Raw genomic sequence first — 18,550 nt, 5'->3', positions numbered from 1 at the left:
TAATTTGCAATCCCACCAACAGTGTATAAGTGTTCGTTTCTCTCTGCATCCACACCAGTGTCTATTGTTTTTCACCTTAACATACATTTATACAGGCAATAATAAGAAGGCTATTACACAGCAATTCAGTGAGTTTTACCTAGTTTCAAGAATAATGCAATTTACAAATGAGAGATAGAAACACTCTATTAAAGGTCTAAAAATACAAACAGTGCATAAATACATAAATGTTCAAATTAACTGCTGAAATTCAATATAAATAAAGTAAAATTACATCATCAAAATCAAGGAAAATCATATTTTTTGTTTATCAGTACACTAAAATTGGATTAATGCCAAAGAACATCTGTATAATTTGTCGAAGTGTTCAAATTATTTATGTCAAAGGATTAAAACTGGTGAATGGTTTATCCAAGTATTCAAGTAGGTAAGTAAGAGAAACTAATACACAACACAGGAACCATTCTAGTGGGATGTTTACTGCCTGCTACCTGGTGAGTTGTCAGGATTAAGGTGAAAAATCCACATTAGGCTGGAGAGAGCTACCTACCTATTAAAGAGAAAACAAACCTCATTTGTCACTAACTTCATGTAGAAACTCCACATCACTAACAAGCCTTCAGATCACCAACTTTGTTTTGGCCCTAACAAAATTCTTGAAAGTTATCTTTTGATTCAGGATATTTTTTTCTAATACTGCCCAAGTAAACCTAGCCTTCAATAGATCTAATGTCGCAGGCATCAATGCACATTCTGCACGCGCAGTAAAAAATGCAACCAAAAGCAAACACTCAGCAACTCAAAATATTACAGAAAATATCTGTAGGTGTGGATACATAGGTAGAAAAAGTTGAAAAGAGTCACATAAACACAAGGTTTGACCATTTAAAAGTTCACTAGAGATTTACATGTGAATTCTAGACAGGGTATATGTACATAATCAAGTAAAATATTTTAAATAAGTCTATTGTACCTCACTTAATTTTAAATTGCAAACTCCAATACATAGTAGTTTTGAAAATTAGTGTAATACAAAAAAGATTTTGGAGGATTAATATGTATTAGATCAAATTGAAGATTCAAAATTTCTTCCAAGAAATTCTATTCTTCCAAGAGCCATCTTTTGCTTCTTCTTATGTTATTACTTCCTGATCTGTTTAAAGATGCATGTTCAGATTTAGACACACTTAACCCAAATATCAAACTGCTTGGATGAGATGTAGATTTTTTTTATTTTTATACCTCAGCAAACACATGGAATTTCACACATTGCTCCATTAAACTGAGTGAAGAGCCATTCACTTTGTTTCATTCTTAATTATCCTAAAGAACAACTGCACTGACACGTCTAGCTTTTTTTTTTTTTTTTTTTTTGAGACAGAGTCTCACTCTGTTGCCTGGGTTAGAGTGCTGTGGCCTCATCATAGCTCACTGCAACCTCAAACTCCTGGGCTCAAGTGATCCTCCTGCCTCACCCTCCCGGGTAGCTGGGACTACAGGCACACACCACTATGCCTGGCTAATTATTTTTTTCTATTTTTAGTTGTTTGGCTAATTTTTTTCTATTTATAGTAGAGATGGGTTCTCGCTCTTGCTCAGGCTGGTCTTGAACTCCTGAGCTCAAGCAGTCCTCCCGCCTTGGCCTCCTGAGTAGCTGGGACAGCAGATGCACACCACAACACCCAGCTAATTTTTCTATTTTTTGTAGAGACAGTCTCACTCTTGCTGAGGTTGGTCTTGAGCTCCTGGCCTCAAGCAATCCTTCTGCCCCAGCTTCCCAGAGTGCTAGGATTACCGCTCCTGCCTGACAATTCTCGTTCTAAGCTACATTTATTTACCAAGTTCAAGCTGGGAGCCAAGTAGACACTCTTGCTTCTGTTTCTACAAAGGAAAAGGAAAGGGGTGACTTCTCCCTTAAGGCAGATTGCCTATAAATATGTAGGTTTTGGATTGCTTTTCCTTTTTGAAATTACGGCTTTATTCTTTGGTAGTTAGCAGTTAAAAACTACAGTTTCCTGTGGATGGGGTGACAGAACCCAAGCTGTAATCAATCCCAAATGTATCACCTCACATTTTCACCACTGGTCCACGGGAGCAGTTATCTATTTTTTAAACGGTGTTTTAATACTTATGGAATATCGATTAATATTAACATTTTAAATATCATTATTACTATATACAAATAGTATTACAAATACTATTTTAAGTAGTATTTGAAAGGTAGGCTTACAACTAAACAGTAGAAGGAGGGTGACTTTTAAAAAGCTGTCTAGGAGGTCTGTGTTCATTTTTTTTTAATTTATTTTTATTTTAGCGTATTATGGGGGTACAAGTGTTAAGGTTACATATATTGCCCATGCCCCCCTCCCTCCTCGAGTAATGTGTTCATTTTAAAACAGAAAGGGGGCCGGGCATGGTGGCTCACGCCTGTAATCCTAGCACTTTGGGAGGCCGAGGTGGGCGGATTGCTTGAGGTCAGGAGTTTGTAACCAGCCTGAGCAAGAGCGAGACCCCGTCTCTACTATAAAATAGAAAGAAATTAATTGGCCAACTAATATATATAGAAAAAATTAGCCGGGCATGGTGGCACATACCTGTAGTCCCAGCTATTCGGGAGGCTGAGGCAGGAGGATTGCTTGGATCCCAGGAGTTTGAGGTTGCTGTGAGTGCGAGGCTGACGCCACAGCACTCACTCTAGCCTGGGCAACAAAGCGAGACTCTGCCTCAAAACAAAAAATAAATAAATAAATAAAACAGAAAGGGGCAGTCACCAGCCACAGAGGCCAAAGGTCATGGGACTATCTCTAGGAGGTCACGGTTCTCTAGGGAAAGGCACTTGGGCTTGGCCCTTTGTTTGATGCCTCTCAAGCCTTCCGTTATTACCAAAAACTGCTCGTAGGGCACCCATCTTCGTTACTGAACACTTTCGTTCTGAATCAAGCAGAAATGAATGGCTAAGCTCAGTGCCTGAAATAAACGAAGGGCTGTGTGGAAGGAGACCTCAGCTGGATCTCTGATTATATGCCTTTTCCTTAACAACAAAGCCTTTGAAAAATGGAAATAGACTGCTTAAGTAAAACCAGTGTTTTAGTGTTAGTGAATCCCTTGACATTTTTTTTTTGCCTTCATATCTTCGCACCACTGTGAACCTTACTGGGAAGTAATGTAAAATCATTTGGAGGAATTTCATTATGTTGAATAACACCTTTTATCATGTCTTTGTCTCAACCATAATATTCAAATTTCTGAAAGACACAGTTGTTCTCTGAATCCACGACCGCCTATTGGTTTGTGTGATCCCTGAAAGATAGAGGAAAGGAGAGATGTTTTAATTAGATCATTTATTGTCATTAACAGAATGATAAAAAGAGGCCCCAAATTATTTATTTTACATTATGTGTAGACCCACTGATAAATTAAAAAATATAGTGCATACTCTGGAAAGAGCTTCAGAGATCAAATATCTCTAACTTGCCAGGTTGATATTACTGTCGTACGTACGTTAAGCAACGTAAGGACAGGGCTGTGTCTTGAACTTGATAGCTGTTCAGTAATGACGATGGAATGACAGGAGGATGTTGTGGTAGAGCTGCATCATCTTGTCTTTTAACCACCCTGCCAGTTTTAGAATAAGCTCCTCTCCCCTCCTCCTACCCAAGCAATTCCAGGAATTCCCAAGGAATTTGGACACTGGTAATTGCCAGTGTTGGGGCTTGAGAGGGAACTGCCCAGTAGGGCCAAGGTCAGAAATGTCAACTGGAAAAGGCAAGCGGCAGAAGGCCAGGTTCTATCCTGAAGCTTTAAAGAGAAAAGTGCAGGCCGGGCGCGGTGGCTCACGCCTGTAATCCTAGCTCTCTGGGAGGCCGAGGCGGGCGAATCGCTCAAGGTCAGGAGTTCAAAACCAGCCAGAGCAAGAGTGAGACCTCGTCTTTACTACAAATAGAAAGGAATTAATTGGCCAACTAATATATATATAGAGAAAAAAATTAGCCAGGCATAGTGGCGCATGCCTGTAGTCCCAGCTACTTGGGAGGCTGAGGCAGCAGGATTGCTTGAGCCCAGGAGTTTGAGGTTGCTGTGAGCTAGGCTGACGCCACGGCACTCACTCTAGCCTGGGCAACAGAGGGAGACTCTGTCTCAAAAAAATAAATAAATAAAAATAAAGAGAAAAGTGCCTTTGAGGGTCAGGTCTAGTTTGATTGTTATTTAGATCTAGCAAATATTTATTGCGCACCTACTTTTAATAAATCATGTACTGGCAACACACAGGAACACTATCTCATGTAATTTTCACAACAGAAGCATTTATTATTGCATATTAAGGTTATAGAGGTGAACTATCAAAATATAATTGAGTAAATCCTACAAGCTCTCTGCATTACTCCACTTAATCTTCAGTCAACATCACCCTAAAGTTGTTATTACAGAGTAACTTTTTGTTTTTGGAGACAGTCTTGCTCTGTTGTCCCAGGTAGAGTGGCGTGGCATCATCGTAGCTCACAGCAACCTCAAACTCCTGGGCTCCAGTGATCCTCCTGCCTCAGCCTCCCGAGTAGCTGGAACTACTGGCACTTGCCACCATGCCCAGCTAATTTTTCATTAACGCCCAGCTAATTATATTTTTTGTAGAGATGTAGTCTACTTTTGCTCAGTCTCGAACTCCTAGATTCAAGCGGTTCTCCTGCTGCAGCCTCCCAGAGCACTAGGATTACAAGCCTGAGCGACCGCGCCCAGCCCAAAAGAACATTTTGAAAGTGCAGGCCTCAATGTTTTGATATATTCTTTCTTGTAGAAAAGCTTGTTGTGTTTTCCTACTTTATTGTGCATTAGAATTCACATGGCATGTGCAAAATACAAAATCACGGCCAGGTGAGGTGGCTCACGCCTGTAATCCTAGCGCTCTGGGAGGCCGAGGCGGGCAGATTGCTCAGGATCAGGAGTTCGAAACCAGCCTGAGTGAGAGCGAGACCCCGTCTGTACTATAAATACAAAGAAATTAATTGGCCAACTAATATATATAGAAAAACTTGGCCGGGCATGGTGGCGCATGCCTGTAGTCCCAGCTACTTGGGAGGCTGAGGCAGGAGGATTGCTTGAGCCCAGGAGTTTGAGGTTGCTGTGAAGTAGGCTGATGCCACGGCACTCACTCTAGCCTGGGCAACAAAGCGAGACTCTGTCTCAAAAAAAAAACCAAAAAAACAAAATACAAAATCACATATTTTTTACTTTAAGGGCAAAATAGGGATTTCCAATAGTACCTTTGACTGCACAACAATTTTTAAGCTATCTTTAGAGCATAACCCTTATGTAGAATGCGGCTCCACAGTAATATATGTTTTTCTTTTAATCAGGACGAATAGAAGATCAATACGTAATTAGATTTATGAAAGAAAAGCTAAAATCAATGCCTTGCAGGAATCAAGGTTACATTTTGGATGGATTCCCAAAGACCTATGATCAAGCAAAAGATCTTTTCAGTCGTAAGTTTGAGTGTTCCCTTCATTTTGAGCATTTATAGCCAGATAAATTACAACTTTATTGTTCAGGGAAATAGTCACTCAATTAAAAGAAACAAAAACTTGGAGAGACTATTTATTTTTTACTTTCAGCTCACCTTTTATTAGGTGCGTCTTTTTTCTTTTTCTTCAGACGTGAGACTATTTATCCTTTTTGTTCTTCCAGACTTTAAAATTTATTTTATTTTATTGTGGCATAAACGCAACATGAGATCTACCCTTTTAACAAATTTTTAAGGTACATAAATTATTGCTGACTATAGGTGCTGTGTTCATCAGATCTGGAGAGCTTGTTCATCTTGCTGGATTAAAACTCTATGCCTGTTGACTAGTGACTCTCCTTAATGGCAGAGGCCCCTGGCAACTGCCATTCTGCTCTTCTCATCCTATGAATTGGACTATTCTAAGTACCTTATATAAGTAGATTCATGCATTTGTCCTATGACTGACTTATTTCACGTAGCATAATATCCTCAAGATTTGTGCTTGTTGTCACATATGGTAGGATTCCTTCTTTTTTAAGGCTGAATAGTATTCTGTCGGATATATATATATATATATATATATATATATATACTATATTTTCTTTATCATTAATCTGTTAATGTACATTTAGGTTGTGGGACTATTTCTAAAATACACATTCTATGGCTAGCTTTCATTAGTGATTGCTACTTGAGATATTTGAATTTTTTGCTGTAATCCATAGTAGTAACATGATGATGAATATTTTGTTTTAATAGAGGAAGATGAGGAGGAGGAGGAAGAAGTCAGAGGCAAAGTGTCTCCCTATGACAAGTTAATTATACCTGGTAAGTTCAAGATATTTCTCCAAGATCACATTTAAAGGAGGAATGCTGTTCAATATTTCTTTTGTGCAAAACAATCTTTTTGAGTTAAATAAAGTAGATTTTTCTTCTTTTAGAAAAAAAATTAAAAAGATACATTTAGGCACAAAACTTGCAAACTAGAAAATCAGGGACATTAAAGCCCTGGGATGAACAGAAGTCCCCGTGAGAGCATTTGTTTCTGCTGCTCTGTCCTGAAACAAAGCGAAAGGCAGCAAATCTGTTGATGGTTTGACTTCTGTGTCGCTTGGCGAGACCCCCAGGGACTGGACCACCACAGCCCCTTCCCCACCCTGTTTTTGGTGCTAGCGATGCCGTCATCTTGTCTAGAAGACATTCAGACCCTGAACTGAGACTGGGCAGGTAAGAAGCCTTTCGGTTCACTGTTGACTCCCCAGCAGTTTTGGTCTATCAAGAGTATGTCACAGCAGGGCACGGTGGCTCACGCCTGTTATCAATCCTAGCACTCTGGGAGGCCGAGGCAGGCAGATTGCTCAAGGTCAGGAGTTCAAAACCAGCCTGAGCAAGAGCGAGACCCCCATCTCTACTAAAAATAGAAAGAAATTACTTGGACAGCTGAAAATATATAGGAAAAAAAAAATTAGCCGGGCATGGTGGCGCATGCCTGTAGTCCCAGCTACTCGGGAGGCTGAGGCAGGAGGATTGCTTGAGCCCAGGAGATTGAGGTTGCTGTGAGCTAGGCTGACGCCACGGCACTCACTCTAGCCTGGGCAACAAAGCAAGACTCTGTCTCAAAAAAAAAAAAAAAAAAAGAGTATATCACAAAGTACTCTTGAAAGCAAAGCGCAAACAGCTTGTACTACTCGACAGGATATATTTGGCGCTGAGCAGGCATTTCTTGTGACCTTCTCATGAATGTTAGAAAGTGTTGTTTTTAGTCAGTTTGCATGAGGCGTACTCACAGGGCATCATTTATGTTGAGTCATATGATCAATACAAGAACAGCTGTTTTCAGCAACTTAGCACAAGGCTGTAACTAACAGGGGTCTGCTCGCGGGAGCCAAGTTTGTGGCTGTAATCATCTCCTCCTCTTGGTCCAGACACAGCTTGCAGAAAAGCTTCTGGAAGCCCCGAGATCTCCAGATAGCAGTCATCCTGGGGGATGGATAGTGCCTGTCTGCCTGTGAGCTCTGAAACCAGTGGCAGAAACGTGAAATGTCAAAAGGGACGGATTGTCTCAGATTTCCCATTAAGTTAAATATATGCCTCAAAGTTAAAAAGTAAAGTTGATTACTCTAAATGAGCAAGTCTGTCCAATTTATCACTTCTGGGCAATAGTCACTCCTTGCAAACTCCATGATAAATCCTAAGGTTCCCTCTGAGGTAACTGGATACATTTCAGCTCAACTAACTACGTGTCCTGCGCCAGGCACTCACTGAGCCCTTCTACAATCCTGCAAGGCAGGAATTAATTACACCCGTGTCTACCCGATGCAGAAGCTGAAGCCCAGGGATTTATCCAAGTCCGCTTCCCTGGTAAACGGGAGGACTGAAATTCACACTCAGGTCTCCTCGCTGCACTGCTCCAGAACACGGAGCCAGTGAAAGACAAGGAGGCAGAAACACACAGGTAAAGTGCTCAGTGATTCTCAGTCACGGTCCACTGGGCTGCCCTCTCTTTGTTGGATAGAGTCGCTGTGGTGGAGAACCTACAGCCTCAAGGCCACAGGTGGCCCTCCAGATCTCCAAGTGCGGCCCCTCGACCAAATCCAAACTTCACAGAACAAATCCCTTTATTAAAAGTATTTGTTGCCTGTAATCCTAGCACTCTGGGAGGCCGAGGCGGGAGGATCGCTCGAGGTCAGGAGTTGGAGACCAGCCTGAGCAAGAGTGAGACCCCGTCTCTACTATAAATAGAAAGAAATTAATTGGCCAACTAATATATATATATATAGAAAAAACTAGCCGGGCATGGTGGCGCATGCCTGTAGTCCCAGCTACTCAGGAGGCTGAGGCAGGAGGATCGCTTGAGCCCAGGAGTTTGAGGTTGCTGTGAGCTAGGCTGACGCCACGGCACTCACTCTAGCCTAGGCAACAAAGCGAGACTCTGTCTCAAAAAAAAAAAAAAAAAAAAGTATTTGTTTTGTAAAATTTGGATTCAGTTGAAAGGCTGCACTCAGGGATCCGGAAGACTATATATGTGTGGCCCCAGGGCGGCAGGTTCCCCACCCCAGTCTGTTGTTAGTTAGCAAATCACCCTCTTTCCAGAAATTGTGTCTATTTTCTATCTTGCTGAAAGACATCAGAGCATTGTCTCATTTGTACCTGTTGGATTTTAATTGATGGAGGTCACTAAGCGAGGACACAGAGAGGTCAGTGCCATTGAAAGAATTTATTACTTACGTTTCCCAAGAGAAGGGGGAACGTCTCGCCATGAGGGCCACGTGGGGAGCTCCAGGTTTGCTCAGGAGGCAGAAGCTGAGCAAGGGGAAGGTCTGTGCCAAAGCCTTTATTGGGGTTTCTGCAGGAAAGGAAAGGCAGGCCAGAGAAAACGGCTTAGGACTGGCTAGTCTGAGCTTTGTGGGAGGCCTCTAGGTGCCTGGTGCTTTGTCCTGGGATGATTTAGGGCAAGGGAAATACTGGCTTCATGTGTGAGAGTTAGATAAAGGCGGGTGGCTTGCATGCGAGAGGCATTCTCCCAAGCAGTTGCTTACAGTCTTTAGGTGTTAGCTAGCCCCAAGAGGGGCAGTCTCTCCCCAGGTCTGTAAGGCCCTCCTCAAGATAATAAAAAGTGTGATTAATACAAGCATCCATGCTTGATTTGAGTGATGAAACATTCCACTCTATGGTAATCCAGTTCTAGGTGGTATTCTGTCCTTGATCATTTTACCACTGCCATGAGACTATATCCAGTTTGATTCTTCCAGATCTCCTAGTTGAAGGAGACAAGGTTAAAGTTATATCTACATTATGAATGTGGAAAAATTCATTAAAACGTAGACTTCCACATGACTCCAGATGGCCATATACAGGGACCTCCTTGCTACATACCATGTTACCAAGCAGAAATCTATTACTTGCTACCCACAGTGAGCCAGCACAGGGACAATAGATATTCTAAATAATTATCTTGAGATACTGCAAAATCCTGAAGTTCTCTCTGAATCGTAAAGAGAATGAATGGACATTTAAAAAAAAATCATTTAGAGGGAAGTATATTTTATCATATTATAATTCTTTTAAAATTGGAAAGCCAAAGATGTTTATATTTATAATATTTGATTAACTGGAATCTTCCAACTCCCAATCACTCTGAAAAAATATAATAATATAAAATAATATAATAATAATAAAATAATATAAAAATAAAATAATATGAAAAAGATATATTTTGAAATTATTAGGTCATTAACAAAATTAATAAATTTTCATCTAGGGTGCAGTGGTGTGCACCTGTAGTCCCAGATGCTACTTAAGAGGCTGAGGCAGGAGAATTGCCTGAACCCATGAGTTTGAGGCCAGCCTGGGCAACATAGCAAGACCCTGTCTTTTGAAAATAATTAAATAAATTTTCTTCTAGACATCTGACATCATGGAGCTTAAACAAATTCAATTTCCAGTGGATTTATTGACATAATTTTGATTTCAGTACTATACGAGCATGTGGGGGTTCAGGCATTTCTCTTCCTTTTCAAAATGTAGCCATTCATGAAAATCATGAAAATCCAGTGGTCAAAGATGAGCAGAACAGGTCAGACCATTATGGATTTATAGAATTTTATTCCACATGCTCAGTCTTCAGCCCTTGTTTTCACCGTTAACAGACATGGCAGACGACGTTCACACGCCTTCCACGTGCCTCATGGGTGCATCTGCTCTGGGCTCTCTGTAGTACACTTACCTTTCTCACTTCCCTAATACAGCTTATTAGAATGCATCTAAATGAGAATGGCATTATTATGTGCTCAGCCAATACAGTTTTAGGGTAAAAATCAAATTATTCCCAAGTTTTGTTGGGCTCTAACATGAGGCAAGATATTTACAGTGCATCTGGACACTGATCTAGGCACCAGTGTACACTAGTCCTGCTGTTGAGAATACCTGAGAATAGCACCCACTCTAGGAAAGTTTATTTCACTCATGCGCACTTTAATCTCTCATTCACTCAACATATACCCATTGAATTTGTACTAGAAACTGCAGAAACATTTGCTTTTATAGTTTAAAATAAAATCGCAGGTGGGTAAAATGATCACCATCATTAATATGATCTCTGTGTTAAATCTGATAAATGCTGACCCTGTTGTATCGAACATAAATGTTTCATGGCCAATGGCATTAAGTGAGGAAAGAGATGGACCCGTGGAAATTAAATTCCAAGGGGAGTCCTTGGAATTACCACTTTTATTAATTTGGCAAACTGGCCATCAAAGCAGTTTGCTCGTAGCCATGGCTGTCTTTTTGGAAGCCTGTGATAATTGTACTGGAAGGATTGACCAGGAAGCCGTTGATATCACAGGGGTGTCAGAGATTTGCTATTTATGATTTCTTCTGTTTTTATTGGAAGGAAGGAAGGAAGGAAGGAAGGAAGGAAGGAAGGAAGGAAGGGAGGGAGGGAGGGAGGGAGGGAGGGAGGGAGGGAGGGAGGAAAGGAGGAAAGGAAGGAAAGGAAGGAGATTGCATGAAATACCAGTCCATGGTCTCTGGAAACGTGGTGATATGCGTGTATTTGCCCTCCAGGAGAGGCAGCAAGAAGGCCAGTTTGACAGGCCACTTGTGGCAACAGGCGGTCCCAGCTGGTAACCAGACATCCACCGTTTGGGCCCACCAGCACCCTTCTAGCTAGCTCCACTGTATTGTGCCAACTCTGGGGCTTCTCCTTCTCCCCAGAATTCGTCTGTGCCCTGGATGCTTCCGACGAGTTTCTGAAGGAGCGGGTGATAAACCTTCCTGAGACTGTGGTGGCGGGGACCCACTACAGCCAGGACGGATTCCTGCGGGTCCTGAGCAACTACCGGGACCTCAATACGGAAGATGAGACTGTCTTCAACTATTTCGATGAAATTGAAATCCACCCGATACACATGGGTATGAAATGAATTCAGGGATAAGAGAATGTTGAAAAGCAGAACTGCCTCCCCCGACAAACCCTGGTGCATGCGGAACTGGGATCGTGGGACCGAGGGAGGGTGGGGAGTGAACCATGTGCCAGGGTGCAGGAAACCACAGGATGAACAGGGCATGCCTCCTGGGGAGTCATTTTACATGGGGATTTGGTGGTGGGAGGGTGTTATTATGGCATGAAAACATACAGATATATGCATTCATGTGACAAATTGGCATATTTTTTGACGGACACTTCAAAGAAGTGTGTTTTGGCTGCCGGCTGCTTTGGGCCTTTCCTGCAGGTTCCTTGGGGGCAGTGTTCTGTCCCTATCATATTGCTGGTTGCTGGTGCTCTTCACAGATGCCCTACTGGCCTTTAGACTGGCCAGCCCACCCCCATAGCTTCCCAGAAAAGCAAATAGAGCTTCATGGCACTCCTTGTTTCCTGTAAACACATAACTCAGAGCTTAGCACACACCAGGCACTCAGTCAGTATGATCTTGCATCAAGCTCATCGTCATTATCGTCCCTGGCTCCAAATCTCCTGTGCCCTGGCACATAGCTGCTTCTAAAACTCCCCCTGGCCTGGTGAACCCCTGAACTTCCTTTCTGGTTCTCTGGATCTTGATGCTATTCCTCACCTGGGTTTGGTGAGAAACAACCAGTGCCTGCCTGGTGGAAGCTCACTGGCCAGGCTGACCCTTTGGGCCTCCCGGGGCTTCTTTCTACCCTCACCAGCCAGATGGGACAGCATGTGGACCCTGAAGTAGTAGGAGGCTTAGAGCTAATGGATAATGCCAGCAGGAGGCAAGACAACTGATTCCATATTGGCTCTGCCTCTGTTTCCTTATCTGTGAATTAGGAAAGTAACCAGGCTTACAGGGTTGTTACATATGGTAGACATAAGATATGGGCTGGGCTGGTGGCTCATGCCTGTAATCCTAGCACTTTGGGAGGCTGAGGCTGGAGGACTGCTTAAGTCCAGGAGTTCAAGACCACCCTGTACAACATAGTGAAACCTCAACTCTACAAAAAGTTTTTAAAAATTAGCTGGGCCTGGTAGCATGTGCCTATAGTCCCAACTAACCTGGGAGGCTGAGGTGGAGGATTGTTTGAGCCCAGAACTTAGAGATTGTAGTGAGCCATGATGACGCCACTGCACTCTAGCCTGGCAACAGAGCAAGACTTTGTCTGAACAACAACAACAACAAAAAAAGGCACTTCATTAAGTGCCTAACACAACAAGTGGTAATTTTGTTATTACTACCAATACTAAGTTATAAAATGATATGCTATGAAGAAATATAAAAATAACAATTTATAAATTTGCAAATTCTTTTCTTTTTTGCACCCTCAGCAGCAATTGGGTTTTGCCCTCATCTAGATCGGTTTCTGCATGCTGAACATGTTTTAGGCCAGGCATGGTGGCTCACGCCTGTAATCCTAGCACTCTGGGAGGCCGAGGCAGGCGGATCGCTCAAGGTCAGGGGTTCAAGACCAGCCTGAGCAAAGAGCGAGACCTTGTCTCTACTAAAAATAGAAATAAATTAATTGGCCAATTAAAAAATATATATATAGAAAAAAATTAGCCAGGCATGGTGGCGCATGCCTGTAGTCCCAGCTACTCAGGAGGCTGAGGCAGGGGGATTGCTTGAGCCCAGGAGTATGAGGTTGTTTTGAGTTAGGCTGAAGCTGAGACTCTGTCTCAAAAAAAGAACATGTTTTATATGTAAAAGCTAAGGATTCTATACCTTCTAATATGGAAATTAGTTTATACCAATTAGAGAATTAGGAAAGAATTGTGAACAAATTTTAAAAGAGTAGTGATTGTCATCTTTTTAGTAAAGCCCAAAAAATTACTTAAAGGAAGACAAGGAGAGTCCCAGGGGGAAACACTGAGAAAAACAGAAATGACGGGGAGGAATGAATGAAGTGGCCACTGTGTTCTGTCTCATTCTGTGCTCATGACATTTAGCCTCATCTCCACAGTCACAACTGAGAGATAACGTGAAAGCAAAGGGAAGAAATATGTCACAAAGATAGGGGTAGGAGGAGGTGTCTGAAGGCCAGGAATGCAGCCCGGCCTCAGAAGGGTCTGGAATGGGGCCCTGGAAAGATGCCGGGAGCCACATTCTGTCTCTGCATCTAGACCCCACTTCTCTGTCAGTGTCTCTTTCGTCTTGTCCTTGGGCCAGTGTTCCCTCCCTCTTCTCTGGCCCCTATGGTAGACTGAGGCCACCCCACAGACCCAGAGTTGCCATGTTATACTGGGAGCCAAGCCCAGAGTTGGACTGACTCTGTCTGTCCAATTCCATATTCCTAGAAGGGCAACTCTGCTGGTGAGAGTTTGGCCATGTGCCCACGCTGGTCTGATCAGCAGGTCCTCCGCTCCAGCGTCAGGGTGGAATATCGCTGGGGGGAAACTCTTCCTGATGACCTCTTCTCCAAAAATAGAGCCTTTCCCAAAACATTTGAGGGTACTTAGTGACATCAGGAAATACATTTAAACATCACAGGTTGGCTGTGCGTGGTGGCTCACGCCTATAATCCTAGCACTCTGGGAGGCCGAGGCGGGCGGATTGCTCGAGGTAAGGAGTTCAAAACCAGCCTGAGCAAGACCCCATCTCTACTAAAAATAGAAAGAAATTAATTGGCCAACTAAAAAATATATATACAAAAAACGTAGCCGGGCATGGTAGCACATGCCTGTAGTCCCAGCTACTCAGGAGGCTGAGGCAGGAGGATCGCTTGAGCCCAGGAGTTTGAGGTTGCTGTGAGCTAGGCTGACGCCACGGCACTCACTCTAGTCTGGGCACAAAGTGAAACTCTGTCTCAAAATAAATAAATAAATATCACAGGTCAAGCACTAAGGAGATACCAGATATGACTTCATTTTTTGAAGGTTTTCTTTGCTTTTTTTCTTCCAAACAAAAGGTCTCACATATTTATTACTGAGCCAGCTTACTAGTGCAGAGCATATAAACAATGAGAAAAACATTTTCCCAATAAAATGTGTCTAGCTGTCCCGATAGTGGTGACATTTTCAGCTTGATGGTGAGGTGATAGTGACCTTGATGCAGCATAAATACGTGCACCATCTCACGTGCAGTTCCTTACGGACCCAGCTGGCTTCTTCTCCAGTGTCTCCTCTTGGAGTTGTACTTGATTTTATTACCAGTTTTCATCCAAATCCACTGGGGAACGGATCGATTTTGCTTTTGCACTCTGGCCAGGAATCGCTTGATCCTGAAAGTCTCATGAGGAGACATGGTGAGAAAAGGAGCCAACCACACACACCATGATGACAGCCTAGCTTTTTTAAGGGCTTGCTTCTGCCCCGCCCCTCTTCCCATGTTAGAACCTGGTAGTTCGTCTGTCTAGCCTAGGTCAAGGCCACACGGACACTGGGTGGGTGCAGCAGTGGCTGTGGGTGGGGGTGAGGCAGGCAGTTACTCAGAGGCAAGCCTGGAGGGGCTTGGTCCAAATGCTTGGGCTGTAAGGTCCTCTGCAGACACCCTCCAGGCAAACCCCTGTGACTTTGTGGAAATCTCATTGTTTATCAGTAAGCCATTTTTCTTCTTTTTCTCTTTGGTCTTGATATTAACATTAGTCACATATTCTGGAGTTTGGACATTTTCCTATTCAAGTAGGCTAACTAATATGGTTAATTTTTTATGAATCGAAAATGCATCCCAGCATCACTGAGCCTCAGAAACTGAAAACAGGAGGAACACCAAGGTTATCCTACCTGGCCTCCAGCAAGTGCAGGACTTTCTTCTGTAGAAACCTGTGAAAGAACTGTCCCAGTCTTGCTTGAGTACCTCCAGGGATGGAGAGCTCATTACTTTGGAGGTGGCCCATCCCCCCCCATCCATCCACTCCAATCAACAGGGATCATTAGGACTCAGAGACGCCACGTCCAAATCTTCCCTACCCATGACTCTCAGACTCTGGTCTGGTATTTGCCTGTGAGAGAAGAAATTCTGAACTATGCTGGCAATTAGAAAAGAAAACCCCAATGTGGTAATTTACTTAATTTACTATCACAAGTTTTTAGTGAGTAATGAAGCATTTTCCCAATTGCAGGCAAGCCTAGAATATAAGTATGTGTTGATCTCCTCTCCCCTGGTATTTAAAGATGTAGGAAAACTCGAAGATGCTCAGAATAGACTTGCTATCAAACAGCTTATCAAAGAGATTGGGGAGCCTCGAAATTACGGTTTAACAGATGAAGAAAAGGCGGAAGAGGAGCGGAAGGCTGCAGAGGAGTGCCTGGCCAGGGAGGCCGCTGCGGAAGCAGAACGCGAGCACAACGAGGCGGTGGAGATGGCGGAGAAGGTGGCCCGCTGGGAGGAGTGGGTGAGTGCCTGTGACTTGGGGACAGGTGTTTGGCAAAGCCACTTAGGCCACTTCCACTTCCCATCCCGCTAGAGAGAAATGTCAGGGAAATACCCCAAACAAGGTTTTTTTTTTTGGTCATATGGACCATTTTTAAAAAGATATCCATGGTCTTTTGCTAAGTATCCATAACAATGTCAACGGCAAAAAAAAAAAAAAAAGCCAAACTCTGTAAAATAATTTTAAAAGGATTTATTGTGAGCTAAATTTGAGGACCATGACTTGGAGCTACACTCAAGAAGTCTTGAGTGAGTGGACTTACTGTGGTTGGGTTACAGTTTGGTTTTATACATTTCAGGGAGACAGGGGTTACATGTAAAGTCATAAATCAATACATGGGAGGCATACATCAGTTTGACCCAAAAGGGAGGGCCATCTCGAAGGGGGAGGGGCTAACAGGTTATAGGTGGGTTTAAAGATTCTTTGAGGGAGGGCATGGTAGCTCACGCCTGTAATCCTAGCACGCTAGGAGGCGGAGGTGGGAGGATCACTCAAGGTCAGGAGTTTGAAATCAGCCTGAGCAAGAGATCCTGTCTCTATTAAAAATAGAAAGAAATTAGTTGGCCAACTAAAAATATATAGAGAAAAAATTAGCCAGGCATAGTGGTGCATGCCTGTAGTCCCAGCTACTTGGGAGGCTGAGGCAGAAGGATTGCTTGAGCCCAGGAGTTTGAGGTTGCTGTGAGCTAGGCTGATGCCATGGCACTCTAGCCCACGCAACAGAGTGAGATTCTATCTCAAAAAAAAAAAAAAAAAAGATTCTTTGACTTGTAATTGGTTAAAGACTTGATGCTTTATCTAAAGGCTTGGAATGTTTGGAATGTTGTTACATGAGGAGCTGTTTATCAGAGATGAGCCAATGGGACATAGATTTGTTGTGTAAATTAGAGGACCTGTAGGTTTGCCTTGCATACCCTTAGGCCTGTTAATGGGTTATGAAGGATGTCCCCAGGAAGGGAGGCAAGCTTGATGAGGCAAGTGTGACCTTCCGCCTCCTGGCAGGCAATTTAGTTTTAGGATATTCCTTTGGCCACGAGGGATTCAGTCAGCCAGTGGGTTGGTGAGCCTTAAGATTTTATTTTAGTTCACAACAAAAACTAACCATTGTCAGTAGTATAATAATACACACTTGTAACCTGGGCACAGAGGCTCATGCCTGTAATCCTAACACTTTGGGAGTTCAAGGCAGGAGGATCCCTTGAGGCCAGAAGTTCGATACTAGCCTGGGCAACATAGTGAGACACTAGTTTCAAAATATTAATATTAATAATAATAATACACATCCCTGTAAATGTATAATATTTTCTTACATGTCGACCTTGTGATTTGATTTTCCTCCATTTACCCATCTAACCTGGGTGTTCCGCCTCATTCCACTTCTCCTTAGTCCCCAAATCACTGAGTCTAATAAGTGATTTTGCTTCCAAAAATAGCACCCAAATCTGTCCACAGCTCTCCATTGCCCTTGATCAGGGTCAGAGTGTCTCACCAGAACTAGGCAGTCTCCGCACAGTCTCCCCATCTCCACCTTGTCTACCTCCAGTCTGTTTCCACGCTGCTGCCAGGTGATTCTACTAAAATGCAGATCCACCACCACTCTTTCCTGCTTAATACTCTTCACAGCCTGTCCATCACCACTGGACAAATGTCCCTACTCCTCATTGTGGCCCACAGGGTCCTTTGTGACCTGTTTGCTTCTAATATTTTCCAACTTCAAAAACTCCTCCAATGCTATTCTTGTTGGGTCATCTGCCTGACCAACTTCCTGTCATCTCTCGTCTTTTACTAAAAGTCATCTTTCCAATGAGGCTTTTCCCGATCACTACATGGAAAATTTCATTAGCTGGTTGTGGTGGCACATGCCTATATTCCCAGCTATTCAGGGGGCTGAAGAGGGAGGATGGCTTGAGCCAGGAGTTCAAAGCTGCGGAGAGCTGTGAACGAGCCACTACACTCCAGCCTGGAGGTTATAAAGGTATAATATAAAAATTATAGTTATAGGCCGGGCGCTGTGGCTCACGCCTGTAATCCTAGCTCTTGGGAGGCCGAGGCGGGCGGATTGCTCAAGGTCAGGAGTTCAAAACCAGCCTGAGCAAGAGCGAGACCCCGTCTCTACTATAAATAGAAAGAAATTAATTGGCCAACTGATATATATATAAAAAATTAGCCGGGCATGGTGGCGCATGCCTGTAGTCCCAGCTACTCGGGAGGCTGAGGCAGGAGGATTGCTTGAGCCCAGGAGTTTGAGGTTGCTGTGAGCTAGGCTGACGCCACGGCACTCACTCTAGCCTGGACAACAAAGCGAGACTCTGTCTCAAAAAAAAAAAAAAAAAAAAAAAAAAAAAATTATAGTTATATACCCCAGAAAGAGCTTTGGAGATCAATTTCTCTAACTTGTCAAGCTTACATTACTGAAAGATATACACTAAGCAAAGTGAGGACAGGGCCATATCTTGAACATGATGGCTATTCAATAATTACAATGAAATGTAACGATATTGTGCTGCAGCATGTTGGTCATTTAACCACTGTGCTAGTATTAGAACAAACTCTCCCCTCTCAACCTACCCAAGCAATTCCAGGAATTCCCAAGGAATTCCAACACTGGTAATTGCCAGTGTTGGGGCTTGAGAGGGAACTGTCCAGTAGGGCCAAGGTCAGAAATACCAACTGGAAAAGACAGGGGAGCAGAGGGGATATCTTTATAATACCTTAGCTTTT

General features: G+C 43.1%; 2 protein-coding genes and 1 long non-coding RNA gene across 3 annotated transcripts in view; 1 reads left to right on the top strand and 2 right to left on the bottom strand.

The window, feature by feature from the left end:
* AK7 (adenylate kinase 7) overlaps positions 1-18,550 on the top strand; it is a 78,248-nt gene that overhangs the window by 58,919 nt on the left and 779 nt on the right. Inside the window, exons 13-16 of the mRNA XM_076003740.1 lie at positions 5,352-5,480; positions 6,260-6,328; positions 11,216-11,413; positions 15,570-15,790. Of these exons, the coding sequence (XP_075859855.1) occupies positions 5,352-5,480; positions 6,260-6,328; positions 11,216-11,413; positions 15,570-15,790 (617 nt within the window). The remainder of the gene's footprint in view (positions 1-5,351; positions 5,481-6,259; positions 6,329-11,215; positions 11,414-15,569; positions 15,791-18,550) is intronic.
* The window catches only part of LOC109730470 (uncharacterized), a 28,533-nt gene continuing 13,098 nt past the window's right edge, over positions 3,116-18,550 (bottom strand). The window contains exons 2-4 of the long non-coding RNA XR_002223225.2: positions 8,729-8,846; positions 7,288-7,515; positions 3,116-3,300 (exon numbers count right to left, since the gene is read on the bottom strand). This is a non-coding gene — a long non-coding RNA (uncharacterized LOC109730470). The remainder of the gene's footprint in view (positions 3,301-7,287; positions 7,516-8,728; positions 8,847-18,550) is intronic.
* Positions 14,249-15,535, bottom strand: LOC105885807 (large ribosomal subunit protein eL39-like). The gene has a single exon (XM_076003741.1). The coding sequence runs from the start codon at positions 14,782-14,784 to the stop codon at positions 14,545-14,547; it is 240 nt and encodes a 79-aa protein (XP_075859856.1). The 5' UTR covers positions 14,785-15,535; the 3' UTR covers positions 14,249-14,544.

The sequence above is a fragment of the Microcebus murinus genome, chromosome 6 (genome assembly GCF_040939455.1).
Source record: "Microcebus murinus isolate Inina chromosome 6, M.murinus_Inina_mat1.0, whole genome shotgun sequence".
NCBI lineage: Eukaryota > Metazoa > Chordata > Mammalia > Primates > Cheirogaleidae > Microcebus > Microcebus murinus.
The sequence above is the reverse complement of the archived record's forward strand: the minus strand, read 5'-3'. Positions and strand labels throughout refer to the sequence as shown.

What these genes read in the sequence shown, in the direction of transcription:
- LOC105885807 (XM_076003741.1), bottom strand. Translation starts at nt 14,784, where the DNA reads ATGGGAAGAGGGGCGGGGCAGAAGCAAGCCCTTAAAAAAGCTAGGCTG.